Below are 21848 nucleotides of genomic sequence, written 5' to 3' on the forward strand. Positions count from 1 at the left end.
AGGCTTATACTAATGTTATAATTCTACCAGCTGTTTAGGAAGCAATTTACCAGTATGTTTATAGTGATAATCTAGCCTATTGGGTATAATCTATGTTGTTGATTATAGTATTTAGTATCTGTTTAGCACAGTTTATCCCTGTAACTAGTACAGGTAAAGCACTGCTTATCCCCATTGGTAGTTCCACTCGTGAGGTTTATGTTACTTGTAGCAACAGTATATTGTATAGTATATAACAGACTGATTAATAAGTATTAGTAACGCTGATGTCTTTGTTTCCTCCCCATTTAGAACCACACACACACTCTCACATACTCCCACCGTGTTAATGGGAAATAGAAGTAGAAATTGCCTGTGCATCTGTCTGACCATTGATAATAAAACTCATCAAAGAACGTTCCTGCCTCCCGTGTCCTGACTAGACACCCCGTGTTGTTGACTACATTTCCTAACCACCAAGAGCTTCACTACAGTGTCCCATGAGGAGTCACAAAATCCATGTGTCAAAATGTCCAAATGCTGGAAATCTCGTTTTGGAATGAAATTGTATACTACACAGTGGTGGAAAGTAACTAAGTATTTTTACACAAGTACTGTACTTAAGTACAATTTTGAGCTACTTGTACTTTGCGTATTTTCATTTTATAAACTGAAATGTATACTACATTTCAAAGGAAATATTGTACTTTTTATTCCACCACATGTATCTGAACCCATCAGTTACTAGTTACTTTGAAGAAACCTTTCAACTTCAAGAGGACATAATCAGAGCAGCATAACTGGACCACATACCACTTCAACATCACCTTTAAATGGTAAATGGTGCATTTACATAGCTTTACAATTTTTGTTCCTCACATTCACCCATTCACTCACACACCGATGGCAGAGGCGACCATGCGAGGAGCGAGCGGGGAGCGAGGAGCGGGGGCCTCTGTCGCCCCTTTAGAGGTCAATGGTTTGAGGATTCCCAAGCCCAAGCACTGGGATACACAGACATCATGTAGAATGCATACTTTTACTTTAGATACTTAAGTACATTCAAATACTCCACTTTTACTTAAGTAGACATTGAATGGAGGACTTTTACCAGAGTACTCGTTTATCTGGGTATTTTTTAGGGATGCTCGATATTGGCTTTTTTACCGATACCGATATTCCGATATTGTCCAACTCCAATTTCCGATACCGATACCGATACCGATATCAACCGATACCGATATATGCAGGGTTTCCCCCCCAAAAAACGGAATAATTTCAGGTAACTAATAATTTCACTGGATGCATTCAAAAGGCTTTCTAAATGTAAGCATTATCTGTGCAAAATATGATCATTAAAAAAGTAAAAATGAACATTTTAAACCAACATGCATACTTTTGACAATAAATAAAATAAGAATTGGTTCTTACTTGCTTGCCTGGGTAAATAAAGGTTAAATAAATGTTAAAAAAAAAAAAAAAAAAAAAATTGTTATTGTTTTTTTTTTTTTTTTTTACCGATACCGATATTTTCCGATATCACATTTTACTGCCGATATCGGCCGATAATATCGGTCGGCCGATAATATCGGACATCCCTAGTATTTTTACTTTTACTTAAGTAAAGGCACTGCACTGTGTACTTCTTCCACCACTGATACTACAATTGTATACTTCATACTACATGCATACTATAGAACAATACAGGAACACTCACATCTTCAATACGGTTGCCAATCTCCTCAGACTCCCGTGGTGGTGAGCGGTAGACGGGGAAGGAGAGCTGGCTGAGGTCATAGTTCTACAACAGAGGGGAACATTCAAAACACCTGCTCACTAGTCCAACATCTCTGAGTAGATCATAATCATTTGTAATATTAATAATAATAATAATAATAATAATAATAATAATAATAATAATAATAATAATAATAATAATAATAATAATAATAATAATAATAATAATAATAACAATAGTAATAGTAGTAATAATATCAACAATAATAATAATAACAACCTTTATAGAATACTTTTCAAAACACAGTACAAAGTGCTTCACAAAATACCAACAAGTAGAATGGTTAAGAAAGGAAAACAGGAAATTAAATAAGTCAGTATAAATAAAACAAAAGGTAAAAGTACCACCATTAAAGCCAATCCAAAAACAACAATTAAGTGAAAGTGAGTGTGCAGAAGTGCGTAAAGTGTGTAAAAGACACTCGGGTAACAAGCTCAGGTCATCTTCCCCCTTCACTGTTCTCCTACACTGTGGAACCACCAGGTCTCTCTCCCCAGTACGTCAGCCCTTCTCCTCTTCCCATGCACCCACTCCTTCTTTTACCTGCTCCTCTCTTTCCTCCTCCTCCTCTCCTGTGCCCACTCTTTCTCTCACCGCGTCCTCTCCTCCTCCTCCTCTTCCTCTCCTGTGCTCACTTGTTCTCTCACCACGTCCTCCTCTCCTCCTCCTCCTCCTCCTCCTCCTCCTCCTCCTCCTCCTCCTCCTCCTCCTCCTCCATCTCCTGTGCTCACTCTTTCTCTCACCTGGTCCTCCTCCTCCTCCTCCTCTCCTCCTCCTCCTCCTCCTCCTCCTCCTCCTCCCCTTCCTCCTCCTCTCCTGTGCGCACTCTTTCTCTCACCTGGTCCTCCTCCTCCTCTCCTCCTCCTCCTCCTCCTCCTCCTCCTACTCCTCCTCCTCCTCCCCCTCCTCCTCCTCCTCCTCTCCTGTGCGCACTCTCTCTCTCACCTGGTCCTCCTCTCCTCCTCCTTCCTCGTTGTAGTGGACCAGGTTGTCTCTGCCCTCCTCCTCCAGCAGAGGGAGCTCCTTCTCCACGGGGCTCCTCCTCCTCCCCCTCCTCCTCCTCCCCCTCCCCAGGATGAAGAGCAGCAGCAGCAGCACTTATGATCAAAAGAGAAACTGGGTGTTTGAAAACAGCAAGAGTCAAAAGCAAGCCAGTGTTAAAGCAAATAGAGAGGGGGACGCGCCGCCACATACACAGCGATCCAAAGATGACTCCCAGAGCTCCAAGTGCGAGGAAGGAGACGCGTGCCGGCGAGGCCGCCCGGAGCGGGACGACACCGCGGCACTGGCGCACCTCCACGTCCAGCGTGCTGTCCTGGTGGAGCATCCCGGCGTCGTAGACACGCATCAGCACGGAGTAGTCGCCTGGGGACAGCGGCCTCTTCGGCACCAAGGCTGCCACGTCACCTGCAGACACGGTAGAGAGGGTTAAGAGGGGTAAGATTGACTTCATTGTCAGTTTACACAAGGCAATTGTGGGGTGCAGCGCCCCTGGAGCCCCTTGCTGACGGGCACTGAAGATGTAAGACCAACCCCACCATCCTGTTGGTACTGAGGTCACTAGTCTGCCTCTGGACCTCTAGGCCGTCCTGCCACCATCCTGTTGGTACTGAGGTCACTAGTCTGCCTCTGGACCTCTAGGCCGTCCTGCCACCCTCCTGTTGGTACTGAGGTCACTAGTCTGCCTCTGGACCTCTAGGCCGTCCTGCCACCCTCCTGTTGGTACTGAGGTCACTAGTCTGCCTCTGGACCTCTAGGCCGTCCTGCCACCATCCTGTTGGTACCGAGGTCACTAGTCTGCCTCTCGACCTCCTGTGTTATTCACTCCATGATGCAATTAAAAGAACCCTTTCACGTCAGCATACAGGATGATTTTTGTATGGTCTTGTTCATCATGCATGATGTCATGTATGAAGTAACTGGTAGAGAACTGAGCATTTTCGCCACGTGTCAAGGTTATCTGTTGATGTGTTTATTCGATTCTAAGCACCTCCGGTAATGTCACTAACTAACTCACTCATTAATTCACTCACTCACTCACAATTAGCCACTCTGTCTCTAGTGGTGGCTGACATACATGGGACTTTAACAAGACCAGTTCAATCCATGCACTTTGCATTCATGACAAGTTGGGCCAGTTTCACATACAGTGAGTAAGGACTAAGGACTAATGATTCTCAATTGATAGCGAAAGTTTAGTCTAGGACTAGGCTTAATCCATGTCCTTTGTGTCCTTGTAATATTATCATTGCTTGTATACAGTAGTTCCTTGTTAACGGTCAATTATAGTGTCGCTCATCACACGTCAACTAGCTGGTGTTCGGTGGTGTTGTCCAGTAGGGGTTCTTACTTGCGGAGTCGGTGCTGATGGTCCAGTTGGTCCGATGCTCCGCCTGAAGCTCCACAGTGAACGGCCCGGCGTACCCAGGCCCGTCTGGGTCCACGATGTCCAACAGAGCGGGAGGCGAGTCCTCGTTGCAAAGCACGACGTGTCTCTGCCTGATCAGAGGAGCGTTGTCGTTGACGTCCAGCAGGTTGAGCAGCAGGGTCCCTGTGCTCGTGGCTGGGACTGGGTCTGGACAGAGGGGAGAGGTGTTGTTTTTCTAGTGCTATGTCCGCCCATCACTAACACGCAAACTGTCTTAACGCCTGTCCCGTCTCCCTGTGAGTGGATGTCTCGTGGTGATGACCGGAGTGGTGGACGTCCCGTGGTGATGGCCGGGAGGATGCGATCCTCTCTACGCCGCCCCCATATGGATCCGTCATCATCAGCTCTATTTTCAATCTTTCAAAATGTGCTTATGTACCCCAGTTGCTATTGCATGTACTTATTTGTGTTTCATTACACATACATGCTTACCAACTGTTTCGCCTGTTTTATAGCAACACTACTATCACCGACATCTAAGAAGGGAGATCCCCCCTTGAACAGCCCTTCTAAGGTTTCTCCCCTCCACATTGCCTGTGGTGGTTTTTTCCTATTGCTAGGTTTTTAGTGAGTTTTTCCTTACCTTCGCGTGGGGTATGTCTGGGAGTGTTGCATTAATTAATTAATTTTACATTTTATTTTGGATTTCATGGTGTTTTTGTTTTGTTCTTGATTCATTGTGATGTTTCTTCTTGACTTGTTTAAAGAAGACGTGTCCGGCCCATGGGGACTGATTGATTTGATTTGAGGTGTGTGGGGAGAAGGCTTGCTAAACATGTGCAGCTTACTACAGTCATTCTAGTTGGATAATAACCATCTTATTACAAGAATCCAATACAATATTTACCATTATCATAAGCCAAAATTAGGACAGTGTATTTGCCATCTTTGACAACAGTTGACTCTCGATCCATCCGGCTTTTGACTTTGATCAGTCCAGTATCAATATTGATGTTCAGCCAGTGTGCAGTGTCATTACTCAGTTCAAATCTGAGAGAGAGGGAGAGAGAGAGACCGTTACTTAACAGGATAGTATTGTATTCAATTGCAAGAGGTGTGTGTGTGTGTGTGTGTGTGTGTGTGTGTGTGTGTGTGTGTGTGTGTGTGTGTGTGTGTACTTTATAGTATGGGCAGTTCAGATCACATATTCTGAACATTCCTGTTTCTGATTGTAACTCTTTTAATTGATTTACATTTAATTGAACTCTTTATTTGTCTACTTTGTCTTGTTTTATTGTGCCTTATTATTTTATTGTGATTATTGTGATGTTTTATTGTGATGTGATTATTATTATCTAATTGTGGGTTTTTGTGGTGTTGGATTATATAATGTATGACTTCTTATTGTTTTTTGTAATCTCGGCTGCATTGAAAATGGGGGCTCGTCTCTCGATTGTATTTCAGAGTATAAAATAAAGGTCATGATGATGATGATCCTTTTACCTAACCGCCTGTCTCCTGGCCGTGTCTGGGTCCTGGGCTTTGCACTGGGCCACAGTGCCCCCTACAGTCAGATCCTCTGACCTGCTCACATGGAGCTCCGCGGGGCTGAAAACCGGAGGCTCGTTCTTGTCCTCCACCCTCACTGTGACCGTGGCCGTGGAGGTGGTCACAGGCCTGGAGAACCCCACCTCGTTCTCCACCACCACCAGCAGAGTGAAGACGGGGACGCTCTCAAAGTCCAGCTCCTTCAGAGGGGCGGAGAGAAAAGAGGGTGGGAGGGATTGATTGATTGAAAAGTTTATTAACAGATTGCAGAAAGGGTACAGTACAGTACAGCTCAATACATACAATTGTTAAGAGGATGCAGACCTGAGAAAGACTTTCGTCTTGTTTACATCAGGGTCCCCCATTTTCAATTCATCATATGACACACACGACATACAGATAGACAGTACTGCTACATCTATACATTTGACATACCAGATTTGCAAATACAGTACTGTTTGTGATACTAAAAAATCCAGAAAAAGAGTGTATATACATTTGACATAGAAACTGTGCATTGGAGGAGGTTGGGTAGGTGGGGTGGGGCTGTACATTGAAGGTGGGGGGGGGGGGGGGGGGGGGGGTGGGTAGGGGGGGGGACGACACTGTACATTGGAATACTGACATACATTTGACATAGAAACTGTACATTGGAGGAGGTTGGGTAGGTGGGGTGGGGTTGGGTGGGGCTGTACATTGGAGGTGGGGGGGGGTTGGGTAGGGGGGGGGGGGCACTGTACATTGGAATACTGACAAAGCCATGCTTGGTCTTTATTGTACAACTGGGTTAGGACATTTGTAGGGGCCAGTTTCGAATTGCAGTCTCCCGTAGGTGTTCTTTGAGAGTGTTTTTGAAGGTGGGTAGTGATTCACATTCCTTTACAGCTTTGGGTAGGGCGTTCCACATTGATGTGGCATAATTGCGAAACGTGTTTAGTCCCTTGTTTGAGCCGAATCTGGGTTTTACATGATTTGTGGAGCTCCCTCTGGTGTTGTGATCACTGACCTTTGGGAAGTATTTTGACATGTACATGGGTACCTTGGTCATGTAGTGTATCTTGTAGACCAGGCCCATTGCAAGTTGCTGTACTCTGTCGTCTACTCTAAGCCATCCTAGGTTGGCAAAGTGTGCAGGGGTGAGGTGGGTTCTAGGAGTCAGGTCAAGCAGTAGTCTGACTAGTTTGTTTTGAGATGTTTGTAATTTGGTTTTTAGTGCCTTTGAGGTGCTTTGGTACCATGAGGTGCAAGCATAGTCATAGTACCCTTGAATGAGTGCTCCTGCCAGAGTCTTCAGGGTATTCTTGTTTACCAGAGAGGAGATCCGGTACAAGAATCGAGTTCGTTGGTTGACTTTTTTTATTACATTGGATGCCATTTTGTCACAGGAAAGATTAGCCTCTAGGATGGAACCCAGGTAGGTAATTTCATCTTTCCTTGTGACAATATTGTCACCCACTGTAACTGAGAAGCCGTCGGTCTTGCTGAGTTTGTTATTTGAACCGAAGAGAATGGACTCTGTTTTGCCCATGTGTAATGATAGTTTGTTGTCGGCGAGCCATATGCAGATTTTGCCTAATTCTGAGCTGAGGGCTTTTTCAACCTGTAACTTGTTCTTGTCAGAGACCAGCAGGGCTGAGTCGTCCGCAAACAGGAACAAGTTGCAGTCACAAGCTGACGACATGTCATTTGCATGAATTAGGAACAGTAGTGGTCCTAGTATGCTTCCTTGTGGAACACCACAGTTCACTGTGAGGAGGGGGGATAGGGTACCGTTTACCTCCATCATCTGTTCTCTCCCCTCCAGGTAGGATTGCATCCAGCTCACTGATAAACTATCAAAACCAATTGCTTTTAGCTTGTCAATCAGAATGGTGTGATTGACAGTGTCGAAGGCCTTTTGTAGGTCTAGCATGACCATGCCGCAGTATTTGCCCGCGTCCACCTCTTGCTTGATGTGGTCGTTCAAATAGAGAAGGCATGTGTCAGTGGAGTGGGATGTTCTGAAGCCAGATTGGAATTCGTAGATTCGATTTTTTTCCGCTAGGTACTTTTCGACCTGTTCGTATACTATTTTTTCCATGACTTTCGAGATGGATGTAAGGATAGAAACAGGGCGGTAGTTGCCTGGGTCTAATTTGCTGCCCTTTTTGTGCAGGGGTGTTACTCTCGCTATTTTGAAGTCCTTGGGGACGTGTCCCTATTTTATGGAGAGGTTTATTATGTGTGTGATGACTGGGGTGATGGCGGCTGCTGAGTCTCTGAGGAATTTGGAGGGGATGTTGTCATGGCCAGTGGCCTTGTTCGGTTGGAGGGCGCTCAGTTTATTGAGTACCTCATCTGTAGTTACCATTTCCAGTTTGAAATCGTCTTTGTGGACGCCTAGGTTCTTGTAGTATGCTACTATGTGTTCTACCCCATACTGCTCTGAGTGGGAGGGTAGTTTGTTTACCAGTGTTGTGGCTATGTTTGTGAAGAAAGTGTTTAAGTAATTGGCTACATCCAGTTTGTCTGTGATGAGCGTGTTGTCCGTCTTTATGTTTATGTTTGAGAACCTGGTTTTAAGTTTTTTTTACTGCAGCCTAGTTGATTGTTGAGTAATTTCCAAAGTTCACGTGGTTTATTTTTGTTTTCCTCAGTTTTGCCATTGCTGACATTTTTTTTTAGCCGTTTTGATCATGGAGTTTACGTCATTTCTTAGTCTGTTTCTTTCTAGTTTGAGTTCAGTCACGTGGTCTTGGAGTTCACTGCTCGTGCTTTTGGTAAGCTTTGACTGACTTTTACGAAACTCAGAGCATTTTTTGTCTCTGGCTTTCATAGCGGTCAGTATTTTGAGGGGGGTTGAGAGTCCATTCCCTTTAGGAGTTTTACAGTGCGATCATTCAGATTCAGGTCACCCTCTCTTCCCAAAGCCATGTGGCTTCTACAAGGAAGACATGTTCCTTTATTGATCCCATTGGGGAAATGTGGGCATCACAGCAGCATGGGGGAGGGGTATGGGCAGGGTAAGAAAGACATAAATATAGGCAATGCAATATCTGAGTATAAAATTGTGAGAGAAATAAACAGTGTAAACAAAGGTTATAATATGTGTTACAATAAAATAATTATTGACAATAGATACAAAAATAATAATAATGACATGATAATGGCAATACATTTTAATCTGAATATATACTATGAGTAAGAGTAAACAGTAGACACAAGGTGCAGGTGAGGGGCTGTACCCTAACTGGCATAATATACAGTACGTTATAGCCCGTAAAAAAAATGCTCTTTTGTGATGGAGTTCTTTCACTTCCCAGCAGACATCCGGCAGGAAGATCAGCTGAACAGTTAATGAGAACAGATAAGAGAGTCTGACATTCCCCCCACCCCCACCTTGGCCGTAGTCAGGATCCCCTCCATGTTGCCGGGGCCTGTGCTGATGGCGAAGTGTCCTCCCTTGTTGCCTCTGATGATGGAGTACTTGGTGTTGGCGTTAGGGGAGCCGAGCTCGTCCTGGTCGGTCACTTTCAGCCTGGCCACCTCCACGCCTGGCTCCCCGTTCTCAGGCACTGACGCAGACATCTGAGGAGAAGAGCAGGACAGAAACACATCCCTCTGTGTCTGTTATCACAGTCATTTACCCTGAATACACAGGATACGTTCATCCCAAACAGATGGGGGGGGTTTGAGAGATGGAAGCAGGAAGGTCTCGCTGTCCACCAAGGGGGTAATAGAATGTTTTGAGGAGCTGGAACTGAGACATGGATTTGGAAACCATGGCTTCTGTAGATATCTCCAAGGCATGTCACTATTTAAATCAAACCATTACAAAAGATCATAGAAGAATCATAGAAGAAGGCGTATTGAAGGTATTCATAGCAGCATACAATTCGGAGCCGTGTAGAAGGATCATAGCGAAAGTATGAAATGGACTACAGAACCTGAAATTGATAAACACAACATGTATCAAGGAGAACTGGGAACAGGGAGTGCATTTTACTATAATGATAGATGAATGGGGGGAAATATGTAAACAACAGTGGAAACACTTGGAGAGAATTTGAGATGAAAAACACCGTCAGATTCTTGATCACACCCTCTCAAAGAAGGAGCTGTCGGAGGGAATACTGGAATAAAGACGCCGACCACCATCATATCATCTGGGATTGCTCCTCCATTCTCCCTCTATGAAAATAATTTGAAGTCGAAATACCATTAAAAAAGTGATTTATTTAGGGAAAATAGATTTCAACATAAGGGACAATGATGAGGAGTACATTTTTTTTACTTATTAAGGGTGGCAACCAAACAGGCTCACAAGGAAGTGGAGGAGTCAGGTGGTGCCGACGGAGGGAGAATGGATGGAAGTGATTCATGAGATCTATGTGATGGAAAGGTTGAGGTACGCACTGAGACAACGGAAGGCAAGGTTTGATGAGAGGTGGAGGAGATGGAGGGAGTTGTTTAGGCCCATGAGGACAGACGTTGTGTGACTGTGTGAAACATGGATGGAAGAAAATGGTGAAATGCCCCTTTTTGTTTCGGCTAATGATCACTTCACTCGAGGAGCCCCATCTCTACTGTGTGTGTAGACGCTCTACACTCATGTACTCACATCAGTCACGGTGAACTGGAGCCCCATCTCTACTGTGTGTGTAGACGCTCTACACTCATCTACTCACGTCAGTCACGGTGAACTGGAGCCCCATCTCTACTGTGTGTAGACGCTCTACACTCATCTACTCACATCAGTCACGGTGACCTGGAGCCCCATCTCTACTGTATTCGTTTTAGTTCGTTCGTTTTTTTGCATTTTTGTTTTAGTTCGTTCGTTTTTTTGCGTACTTTTTTTTCATTCGTTTTTTTGTGTTCTTTTTTTTGCGTTCGTTTTCGTTTTAGTTCGTAAATTTTTTTGCATACTTTTTTCCGTTCGTTTTTTTGTGTTCTTTTTTGCGTTCGTTTTCGTTTGTTTTCGTTAGTTCGTTAATCTTTTTGCATACTTTTTTTTTGTTCTTTTTCGTTTTAGTTCGTTCTTTTTTTTGCGTTTTTTTTGTGTTTTAGTTTGTTCGTTTTTTTGCGTTTTCGTTTTAGTTCGTTCTTTTTTTTGCGTTTGTTTTTTTGCGTTTTTGTTTTAGTTCGTTCATTTTTTTGCATTTTTTTTTGCGTTTTCGTTTTAGTTCGTTAGTTTTTTTGCATTTTTGTTTTAGTTCGTTCTTTTTTTTGTGTTCTTTTTTTTCGTTCGTTTTCATTTTATAAGTTATCTACTGTATACCATCATATAAGTTATATACTGTATACATCAGTCAAGGTGAACTGGAGCCCCATCTCTACTGTGTGTGTAGACGCTCTACACTCATGTACTCACATCAGTCACGGTGACCTGGAGCCCCATCTCTACTGTGTGTGTAGACGCTCTACACTCATGTACTCACATCAGTCACGGTGACAAGGAGCCCCATCTCTACTGTGTGTGTAGACGCTCTACACTCATCTACTCACCAGGGGCGGATTTAGGATTATAGGAGATGCGGGGCTTAGCCCAGATAAGTGCCCCCCCCTTTTTTATTTTTTATTTTTTTTCAATTTTTTTTTCAATTTTTTTTTATTTTTTTTATTTATTTATTTTTGCAGGCAAGGGGTGGTTTGGAGGGGGTCCACGGCAGTTTTTTTTTAATTTAATTAACCTGTACGTGCAATTTCCTGCAATATAGAGCCTTCAATCTTGACCAATAAAGCTGCTCTTTTCACTATAAAACTCTGTTAACCATAACGTAGTTATGGTTAGATTTATATATTGGGGGGGGATATATCATATTTTTCATATGATCAAAAAGTGGTGGAGCAAGAGCATACCTTTGCTCCCCCAAGTTCAATAGTGGGAGAGCAGAGATGCTCCGAATGCTCTTATGGCCAGGCGTCTATGATTCACTGATACAAAGTAAAATAGTGCAGTGCAATAAAATAGTTAGTAAAATAGAATAAAATAATGCAATAGTGCATTGCAATAAAATAGTTATCATCATATTTTTTCGGGAGGCCGGTAAGGAGTGCATTACAGTAGTCGAGTTGGCTTGAGATAAAGGCATGGATCTGGTTTTCAGCGTCCTTTTGATTTATAAATGGCCGTACTTTAGCTATGTTTCTAAGGTGGAAGAATTAAGTTTTTGTCAACTTGTTGATTGTGATTTAAAGCTTAGGTCTGAGTCTACCATGACACCAAGACTTAACTCACTCAAATACAGTTAGCAGCTGGATAGACCACAGATGGAAATTAGCTTCTGCTAAATCTGGTGCAAACATATTTTCATGTAACAATGATGAATTGTAAAAAAAAAAAAAAAAAAAAAAAAAAAAAAAATCATTTTTCTTTATTTTATTTTTATTTTTTTTAAATAGATTTGGGGCTTTTCAGAAAACATTCGGGGCTTGAGCCCCAGTAGCCACCCCCTAGCTCCGCCCCTGCTACTCACATCAGTCACGGTGAACTGCGGGGCGTGATCGTTGCTGTCTGTGATGGTGATGATAGCGGTGCAGGAGGTTGTTAACCCTCTCCCTTCCACATCAGCAGCCTCGATGACCAGCGTGTACTTTGGATGAGTCTAAATGTAAATGTAAGAAGGGGGGGGGGGTTAGAATGAAGAGCAGATCTATGTACAGTATGGATTAGGGATGGGATGATAAGAGTAACTCACAATACGATACTGATATCTAGCCCTCCATAATGATAATATCACTCAGATACACAATATCTGCGATAATCAATATATTGCAAGAAATGTAATCCTAATATACACAATATATGTAACTGAAGAAGAAAAGATACCCATGAAAAGGCACAAAGCAGGAATTATGTATTTTTCACAGAATTGACATGAAAGCGTATCAGATTATTTAGTGTGCATCACAAACTACCCAATTTAAACAATGTACAACAAATTGCATAGTGGCTCTTTAATACACACTGACCGCAACTTGATTATTAATTATGAATGATGTGCCCAACGGAGAACTTTGTTACCATCTGCAATAAAAACAAAATATATATACATCATCTGTTTCATCTAATAAGATAACGTTTTCAGTCTGTTCACCTCATTCCAATCATTTTTGTTGCAGTAAAATGGGATTGTCAAGAAAAAAGAAAAAGAAAACATCTTCTTTAAAAAAAAACATATAGAGAGAAAAGTATCGATAACATGTGGAGGATGTACGGCGATATATGGCAGTATGGACCTTTTGTCCCGCCCCTAGTATGGATGGATGACAAAGTGAACAATAGAGGCGTGGAAGAGGACATTGCTGTAGGAACTACTTTACCTCTCTGTCCAGTCCGGATGCTGCCACACTGATCACTCCGCTCACTGGGTTTATATCAAACATCGCTGGCCGGGGGAGCGCCGGCACCTGAGTCAGTATCCGATAGCTAACGATGCCGTTATACGTCTCTGGGTCGTCTAGATCCACAGCCGTTACCCTCATGAAGGGATGATCTGGGTGGTTTGAAGCAAAGGGAATAGATTATTTTGAACTGGCAAATTATATTTGAAATGAAATCAAGTTGGGAGGACTCAAGTTTAAACTTTTATCAGAAACACGTCAAGAGGCACAATAATAGCGATCAAGCAGGAGGAACTAATGAGGAATCATTGGAGCACATTATGTCCTCATGATAGTGGGTCATGTATAGTTCCCCCCCAATGAATGAAGGACATATGATGGCATGTACACGTACATTTTATGTCGTCTCTTGTGGCCTTTTCAGGACGTGTGTAGGTCTCAAGTGCTTTCACACACACACACACACACACACACACACACACACACACACACACACACACACACACACACACACACACACACACACACACACACACACACACACACACACACACACACACACACACACACACACACACACACACACACACACACAGTCCTTCCTCAGCACAGTCCATGCTGTTCTTCACACTGGATACCTGCAGCTCTGGCTGGTTCGCCACAAAACCAATATAAAGTAATGGGGCCACACTTCAGCTAGTTAGCCACAAAACCAATATAAAGTAATGGGGCCACACTTCAGCTAGTTAGCCACAAAACCAATATAAAGTAATGGGGCCACACTTCAGCTAGTTAGCCACAAAACCAATATAAAGTAATGGGGCCACACTTCACTAGTTAGCCACAAAACCAATATAAAGTAATGGGGCCACACTTCAGCTAGTTAGCCACAAAACCAATATAAAGTAATGGGGCCACACTTCAGCTAGTTAGCCACAAAACCAATATAAAGTAATGGGGCCACACTTCAGCTAGTTAGCCACAAAACCAATATAAAGTAATGGGGCCACACTTCAGCTAGTTAGCCACAAAACCAATATAAAGTAATGGGGCCACACTTCAGTCTGTACAACCCCTGAAATAAGCAAGCGCACCTTTTGAGTATGTTTAAATGTGTAAACATGTTAAGTGCCATTCAACAATATCACAGCATGGATCGTGCCGAGAGAGGAGCCTACCATTCAGCAATATCACCAATGAGTGGGTAATAAGGCTAGGTATCCAAAATCGGACCATATTGAAGGATTTGGGGTGCTTTTTCAATGTATGTGATGTATAGATTGGGGGGAGATGATCACAGCTAAAACGGTGAGATCGAAATGTGCATGGAAGACGGTGATAGAAGAAGCGTTTCAGAGGCAGTAGCCAGCAGAATGTTTAGCAGCCAGCCGAATGTTTGTTGACATTCCTTGTAAGAACATCTGAGATAAGAGCGAGTGTCTCCCAGAGCAGGAGGGAGAGAGGTTCATCTTAATGAAACGTGAAATGTGTGTAAAGGTTATTAACGCAGTTGTCATGACAACACGTCGCATGACAACCAGAAGGCGGGCCGTCGTTGCTACGGCGAAGATCTATAAGTCGAACGGTGTTTCCGGGTGTAGGGCAGACTAGAATCTGACCAAGAGCGAGTAGGACTGAGATCACACAGAAGACGCTCTCTCCTCCCATCACAGAGAGGGGGGGGGGGGGGGGGGGGGTGGGGGGGGGGGGAAGAATGCCACATCATCATTAGCTTCGGCTAACACGAGGAGGGTTCAGGCTAACGACCAGGCCTGACCACTATTGGACATAACAGCAAAAGGACGATAATCTGAACACACCGAAAGATCATTAGAATAGACTCTTCAAGGACAATACAATCTGTTAACATCTGAGCTGAGGTTTCTGTTTATCAAATAAAACCACGCTTTTCCTTGTAAGGTATTTCACGTTGTCGAAGTGTCGAATTCTTACGGAGGTGGAGAATTAGTATGGTTTATGGATTGCACTAACAGGGGAGATAAGGATCTTATCAGCCAGTGTCGGAGAGACGTCAGGACCATTAAAATGACACAACGCAGAGGAATTGGATGGAGAGCCAAAACAGATGAAGACGTGATACTGGCCAGTTTGATCAGGATCTAACAATATCCAATAACCATCTGTTACTCAAGTCTCAAATCTGTAGCACTTTTTGTAATATGGATGTGTTGTGTATTACATATTGACATGATGTATGGTGTAACTTAAGGCTGTCTCCCTCATAGGTAATCGCTAGGTTTGGTCTCAGTCAAGATGTTGCTAGCCGATTAGTTGATTTTTATGCTTTTCTTTTCAAGCTGAACAAGTTATTTCCTGATAAATGATAAGCACATCTCTGGTAAGCACTAGATTTAAACAGGTCCTTCTGTATGACGCAGGGAAATAGAAATTTGACAGATGTGTTGATGAAATAAATGTATCAATTAGTTGACAAATCCTATAACTATTGGTGGACTGAGAATTTGTTTAGGACCATCCCTGGTATGTTGTCATGGGGTTTCCGCCTTCGGTAGTGTGGTAGTGAAAGGGTTAACCATTTGTAGTGTGGTAGTGAAGGGATTAACCATATGTAGTGTGGTAGTGAAAGGGTTAACTAACTGTAGTGTGGTAGTGAAGGGGTTAACCCTTTGTAGTGTGGTAGTGAAATGGTTCCATTTGTAGTGCGATAGTGGTGGTGTAGTGAAGGGGTTAACCATCTGTAGTGTGGTAGTGAAAGGGTTAACCATCTGTAGTGTGGTAGTGAAAGGTTAACCTTCTGTAGTGTGGTAGTGAAAGGGTTAACCCTTTGTAGTGTGGTAGTGAAAGGGTTAACCAGCTGTAGTGTGGTAGTGAAAGGGTTAACCATCTGTAGTGTGATAGTGAAAGGGTTAAACATCTGTAGTGTGGTAGTGAAAGGGTTAACCATCTGTAGTGCGGTAGTGAAAGGGTTAACCATCTGTAGTGTGGTAGTGAAAGGGTTAACCATCTGTAGTGTGGTAGTGAAAGGGTTAACCCTTTGTAGTGCGGTAGTGAAAGGGTTAACCATCTGTAGTGTGGTAGTGAAAGGGTTAACCATCTGTAGTGTGGTAGTGAAAGGGTTAACCCTTTGTAGTGTGGTAGTGAAAGGGTTAAATAACGATCTCACCGATGGCTGTGCCCTCGCTGACGTTGCCGTGGGAGGGGTCTTGGCTGAATACAGGTCTATTGTCGTTCTGGTCAATGACTTTGATAATGACATCCATGGGTTCTTCAACCTGTGCTCCCTGGACCAGGGCATGGGCCAACAACTAGGAAACACCACAGAGCACAAACAAACATGCTACATTAAAGGAACACGCCAACATTATGGGATATGTGCTTAGCGTCTTCTCCAGAGTCAGACAAGAAGATTTCCTCTCTGTGTGCGTTCAGGAAGCAAGCTATCTGGCTGCAAACTAGCCTAGATTAGCACAAATGAGCGGATACGGACCAGCTAGCCCAGCTGTTGGCCAAAAGCACCTCTCCCAGAGTTTTAAGCTAGGTTAGTGGTCCGTATCCGCTTCCATTCATTTGTGCTAAGCTACAGTAAACTAGCTTGCAGGAAATTGGTGTCCATCTTCTTGTCGGACTCTGGAAAAGACGGTAATCACATTTCCCATAATGTTGCCGTATTACTTTAAGTAATGGATTGGTGATGGATGAACAATATAAAATAATTATACTGTGTGTTGTTATTACGCGGTTCTCTGAATTTTGCCTCAACTCACCCTGTATTCAGCCTTCTTCTCTCTGTCCAGTCGCTCGGTCACGTACATCCATCCAGATCCCTGGTTGATGGTGAACAGGCCCTCCGGAGGTTCGTCAGCCCCTGGCCCAGAGATCTTGTAGTTGATAGCAAACTGTCTGTCCAAGTTTGACCTGATCTAAATTAGAAAATAAGAACGACAAGAAAGTCCGAAAGTTTATTCAAAAAATGTTTTAGTCATGTGCTACAAACAATTTAAGTATTGATTCAAAAATATATGTTTTACTATTGCAAAGGTCATAGATTTCATTGTGAATAGTAGTTACCTGCGCCATGACTTTTGGATACGGGCCGTTGTCGTTTTCTGGGAGGTTTATATCTGGAAGAACCCAAGCCCTCTTCCTCCGATTCAAACCACCGTTGAAAACATGTGGAAATTCCAGGACTAGAAGTTGATGGGTGCCCAGTTTGGAACTGTTCTGTTTGAGTAATTACATACCATAAGCATAATTATTATACTACTTTGTGTCACTGAATTTGATTCTTACATTCAACATTGTCTATTGTACAGTCTTGCCAGGGTTTCTTGAAATAATAATTAATCATTCCCACCAATAATCTTGGTGATATTATGTGGTATTATGTGGCATAATGCCCTCCTATATTATACACTGTATAAAAACATTGTTTCAAATAAAATAGAAAAATATAACCCGAGAAAACTACTCACAATTGGATTACTAAAGACTGGGTGCTGAATGGTCAGTGTATGTCAAGATCAGGACGACACTCCGAGGTGAGGTTTTATTGCCCTTATTCCGCGTGTATCTAACGAACATTCTATAGTCACGGGTGGGGTTAATTATAGGCGGCCCCAGCCATCCAGACAGGTACAGTACATCCCACCAGGAGGGCTGGCTGGGGTCGACTGTGACTATTTTCAAGTTTTGTTTTATTTGTCACATATAAGGTACATTACAGTTAAATGCTTGGTTCTGTATGAGGCGCCTGAAGTTGTGCTTCATACAGTAACAAGTAAAAAGAATAAAGACAAAAAATGTTGTATACATTTTTGTAAATTAGTTTGTACATTTTAATATACAATATACAAACTAAAGTACAACATGCAACCAAAATGCAAAAATGAGGTAGAGATGTAGTGTATATAGCAAATCCTTTAGTAATACATATATAAAACATGGTGTAGTGTTAAAAAGTGTTCAAAGTGTCTAAAGTGAATGTTAAATGTCAATGTTTAAAGTGAGTGTGTACATGTGGATGTGTGTGCAATGAATATAATTCTAAACTATAGATTAGAATGTTTGCCAGATACACGCTGAAGAAGTGTCTTGCCTGAAACGTCCTTATGACAATGCAAGGTCAAATTGGGAGTGCTGTCCTGCTCTCTAACCCATTCAGTGCCAACCACGAGATTATTTGGGTAAACTCGCCATGCGTTGAGTGCCAAGACCCGAGAAAACTCGGGTTTTACCACTTTGAGTGCCAGCAGGGGGCGCACGATTTAGCGCTTGAGTGCCGGCGCTGTAGTCAATGGGAGGGCGAGCACATTTGCGAACGCATAAACTATATCTTAAATTATGGCTGTGTCTAATACGCCCGTCGCTTATAAATGACTTGTTTGCAGTCAACATTGTCAAAACGGATTGTTTTTTTAATCGGTACATTTCCATTTTATACCATTTTGAAAAACGCTCGTTTTTTTAAACGTCCAGAAAAAAAGGTGATTTTGCAGGAATCACGCTTTAGTGGAATACACAAAACACGTTGTCATTTTTCGGCCTATTTATGAATAGTTTTCGAATAAACACTAGATTATCGATAGTATATGTGTACTTATGCACGCTAGAGAAGCGGGCTGAAAAATCTATTATCTTATTTCCTGATCAGCACACACACACACATACACACATATGGGACACTCTGATTATCCCCAAGACTGGTAAAATAGATTCCTTACCTCAGATCAGATGTTCTCCAAAAAGATTATTCCAATTCCTGATCGCCATTCCAAATATCGATCGCGTTTATTGATCCAACGCTGGGTACTGGAAACACATATTCCACGCTGTTCTGCGGCTCGGCAATGAATGGAATCGTCTCCGGTTACATGCCTGACAAGTAAAATGTGGATTCCGGACTCTTTTTTTCCCATCCATTTCATTCAGTCCAATCCAATGGGTGCATACCATCCGGAGAGACGATAGGGGGCGGTACTTTCCCTGTTCGAGCTCAGATAGATCCCCAATGGTAACGTGAGGCTAGATTGATGAAAAATGAATGGAAATCGATAATAAAAAAAATTAACGATTAAATAACGAGATTTCTCGTTCTTGGCACTCAACGCATGGCATGAACTAACGAGATTTCTCGTGGCTGGCACTCAAAGTGGTAATTGTTATTTATTTTATTAGCAATATCCATACATTTTTCATCCATCCAGCCTGACGTTATCATTGGGAATGGGTCTGAGCTCGAAAAGGGCAAATACCGCCACCTATCGTCTCCCGGATGGTATTGCACATCATTGGGTGGGACTGTGCATCAAAAAAATAAGTCCGGTCCAGGTTTTACTTCTCGGGCATGCAGCTGGATACTATTGCATTGAGTCCCCCCACTGGGAGCAGCGTCGATTATGTGTTTTGGTGCTATAACGTTGGATCAATAAACGCGATCAATATTTGGAATGGCGATCAGGAATTGTATTAATCTTTTTGCAGAACATCTGATGTGAAGTAAGGACTCTATTTTACCAGTCTTGGGTTAATCAGATGTTTTTTTCTCGGCCATCGCAGTGTGTGTGTGTGTGTGTGCGTAACGTTAGCCGCATCCACGGCATGGATAATCGATTTTTCAGCCCGCTTCTCTAGCGTGCATAAGTACACATATACTATCGATAATCTAGCGTTTATTTGAAAACTATTCATAAATCAGCCGAAAAATTACGTGTTTTGTGTATTCCAGTAAAGGCCGATTATCGCGGAAAGCAAGTCATTGATAAGCGAGGGGTGTTTTAGACCCATAGCCATAATTTAAGATATAGTTTAACAGTTCGCAAATTTCCCCGTCCTCCCATTGACTTCCTTATTGGCACGCTATCCCTAATATGGTTAAAGGGGCGTGGCTCTGAATGAAAAACACATTTAAGTAAGGCAAGCTCAAACACACACATGAAATAAGTGTAAAGACAATGTGTTACCTGTAATTGGATATCATTTTTAGTTTTTGGGACTTGATAGCTGATGAGGCGCTCTGCTTCAGCCAAAGCAGCCCAACAACACTATAGGATACAAAAGTCGTAATCATAATATGTAGAACTCACTACATTACTTTGCCACGAATATTAAAGGGTCTGTTCTATGAGTGAAAACTTAACAAAAGCTAAAGTAAGGCTGTAACCATGAATAAATGTGCTGCATTAAGAGGCCCATCTCACATGGGATTAGAAAAAAGCTACAAGTCGGGGCGGCTAGGTGGCGCAGTGGGCAAGGCGCTCGCCACCAACGCAGGAGATGCTGGGTTCGAGCCCAGCTCTCTGCGTTGCTACCAGCTTGGCTGGTCGTTCCTACTAATACAATTGGCAGTATTAGGGGGTGGGAAGCTAGTGGGTGGGGATCGGACGTTGTGGACAGCGACTCATACAGGTCGGTTGGTGCGCCTGCGCAGTAGAATCAGGAAGCGACGAGGGCAGCGTGTCCCTCCCACGCGTTACTCCTCGCCGCTGAGAGGCCGCGCTGTGCAGGTAAAAAGATGCGACGGCTGCCTCCTCGAGTACCGGAGGGGACACGTGATGCAAGGCTTCGTCCACATTGCAGCCGGCTTGTGGGAGGCATGGCCTAACAGCGTTCGAGACAGGGGAGGGGAGAATTGGACGATACGAAATTGGGGACGGGAGAAAAATAGAAAAAATTGGGAGAAAAAGTAGATAAAAAAAATTTAAAAAAGAAAAGGCTACAAGTGGGCGGACCGGTGCTCCCACTGTCCTCAGCCCACAGCCTCATACAGACACAACCCCACGGTACGAAGATCTTTAGTGAGGCAACAGGTGAATAAATAGAGGCCCATATTACTGTTATTCTGACTCGGGCATCGCAACCCCTGGAGCCCCATACACATAATACAAAATATACACATTATGCAGACTGAAAGATAATCATTATCTTTCTCATTTGCCAAGCCTTTTTCCTAATATTCGGCATAAGAAAATAATTGCGGTTTACACTATGTGTGATTCATGAATACATGCCGACTGTCACTTTTTTTCATCCAAAGGATAATTTATTAGCTGTATTGATATTACACTTGTAAACTTGGTGTTTTACCCATTTCTCTAATAATTCACAAGCATTGCTAATGCGGGTCTGCGAGATGTCAAACAGGTTTACCTGGAGCAGGACCAGCAGAGAGATGAGCCCCGTGGTCCTGCGGGCCTCCATGATGTCCACAGCTCTGTCCGCACCTCGGGGTTTGGACTGCTCCGCTTGCCGCTCCTCTCTCCGGGCTTATCTCCAGATCTGAATGAATGAATGAATGAAAACTTTATTTAACAGATTGCAGAATGGGTACAATACAGTACGGTGGCTCAATACACACAATTGTTAAGGGGATGCAGACCTGAGAAAGACGTTTGTCTTTTTCCATCAGGGTCCCCCATTTTCAATTCATATAGACATTTATGACATAGACAACATACATGACATCATGGCATAGGATCATATAGGTATTTAGTACTGATACATTTGTGACATAAACGGTATTCAAATATCCTAGATCCTGACAGAGTAGGGAGGGGACGATACACAAATGTTCTAGAATGTTTGATTATGACATCATACTGTGACATCACGAATGCTCTAGAATGTTTGACTATGAACTGTGACTAGGGATGGGTACCGTTCACATTTGAACCGATACGGTACTGGCACCTGTGAATCTATACCGGTACCCTTAAAATTTAATCTACCTACCTCAGTCGTAAAAAAAAAAATCCAAACTTCAAATAACTACACTTTCGATCGTTTTCGGCTTGCCATTGCCCCGACTGCTTTGTTGTTGAATCAAGTCAAATCCTAGGACCTAGGTAAGTGTAT

General features: G+C 43.0%; 1 protein-coding gene across 1 annotated transcript in view; it reads right to left on the bottom strand.

The window, feature by feature from the left end:
* Positions 1-21194, bottom strand: part of LOC311232743 (B-cadherin-like) — a gene marked incomplete at both ends in the record, with an annotated part of 33330 nt that extends 12136 nt beyond the window's left edge. Inside the window, 11 exons of the mRNA XM_084338323.1 lie at positions 1697-1780; positions 2991-3184; positions 4128-4352; positions 5053-5195; positions 5649-5893; positions 9072-9260; positions 12149-12277; positions 12996-13168; positions 16162-16303; positions 16763-16918; positions 21144-21194. Coding sequence (XP_084194449.1) covers positions 1697-1780; positions 2991-3184; positions 4128-4352; positions 5053-5195; positions 5649-5893; positions 9072-9260; positions 12149-12277; positions 12996-13168; positions 16162-16303; positions 16763-16918; positions 21144-21194 — 1731 coding nt within the window. The remainder of the gene's footprint in view (positions 1-1696; positions 1781-2990; positions 3185-4127; positions 4353-5052; positions 5196-5648; positions 5894-9071; positions 9261-12148; positions 12278-12995; positions 13169-16161; positions 16304-16762; positions 16919-21143) is intronic.
* Between the last annotated feature and the right edge of the window lie 654 nt (positions 21195-21848).

The sequence above is a fragment of the Notolepis coatsorum genome, assembly GCF_963971535.1.
Source record: "Notolepis coatsorum genome assembly, contig: SUPER_7_unloc_3, whole genome shotgun sequence".
NCBI lineage: Eukaryota > Metazoa > Chordata > Actinopteri > Aulopiformes > Paralepididae > Notolepis > Notolepis coatsorum.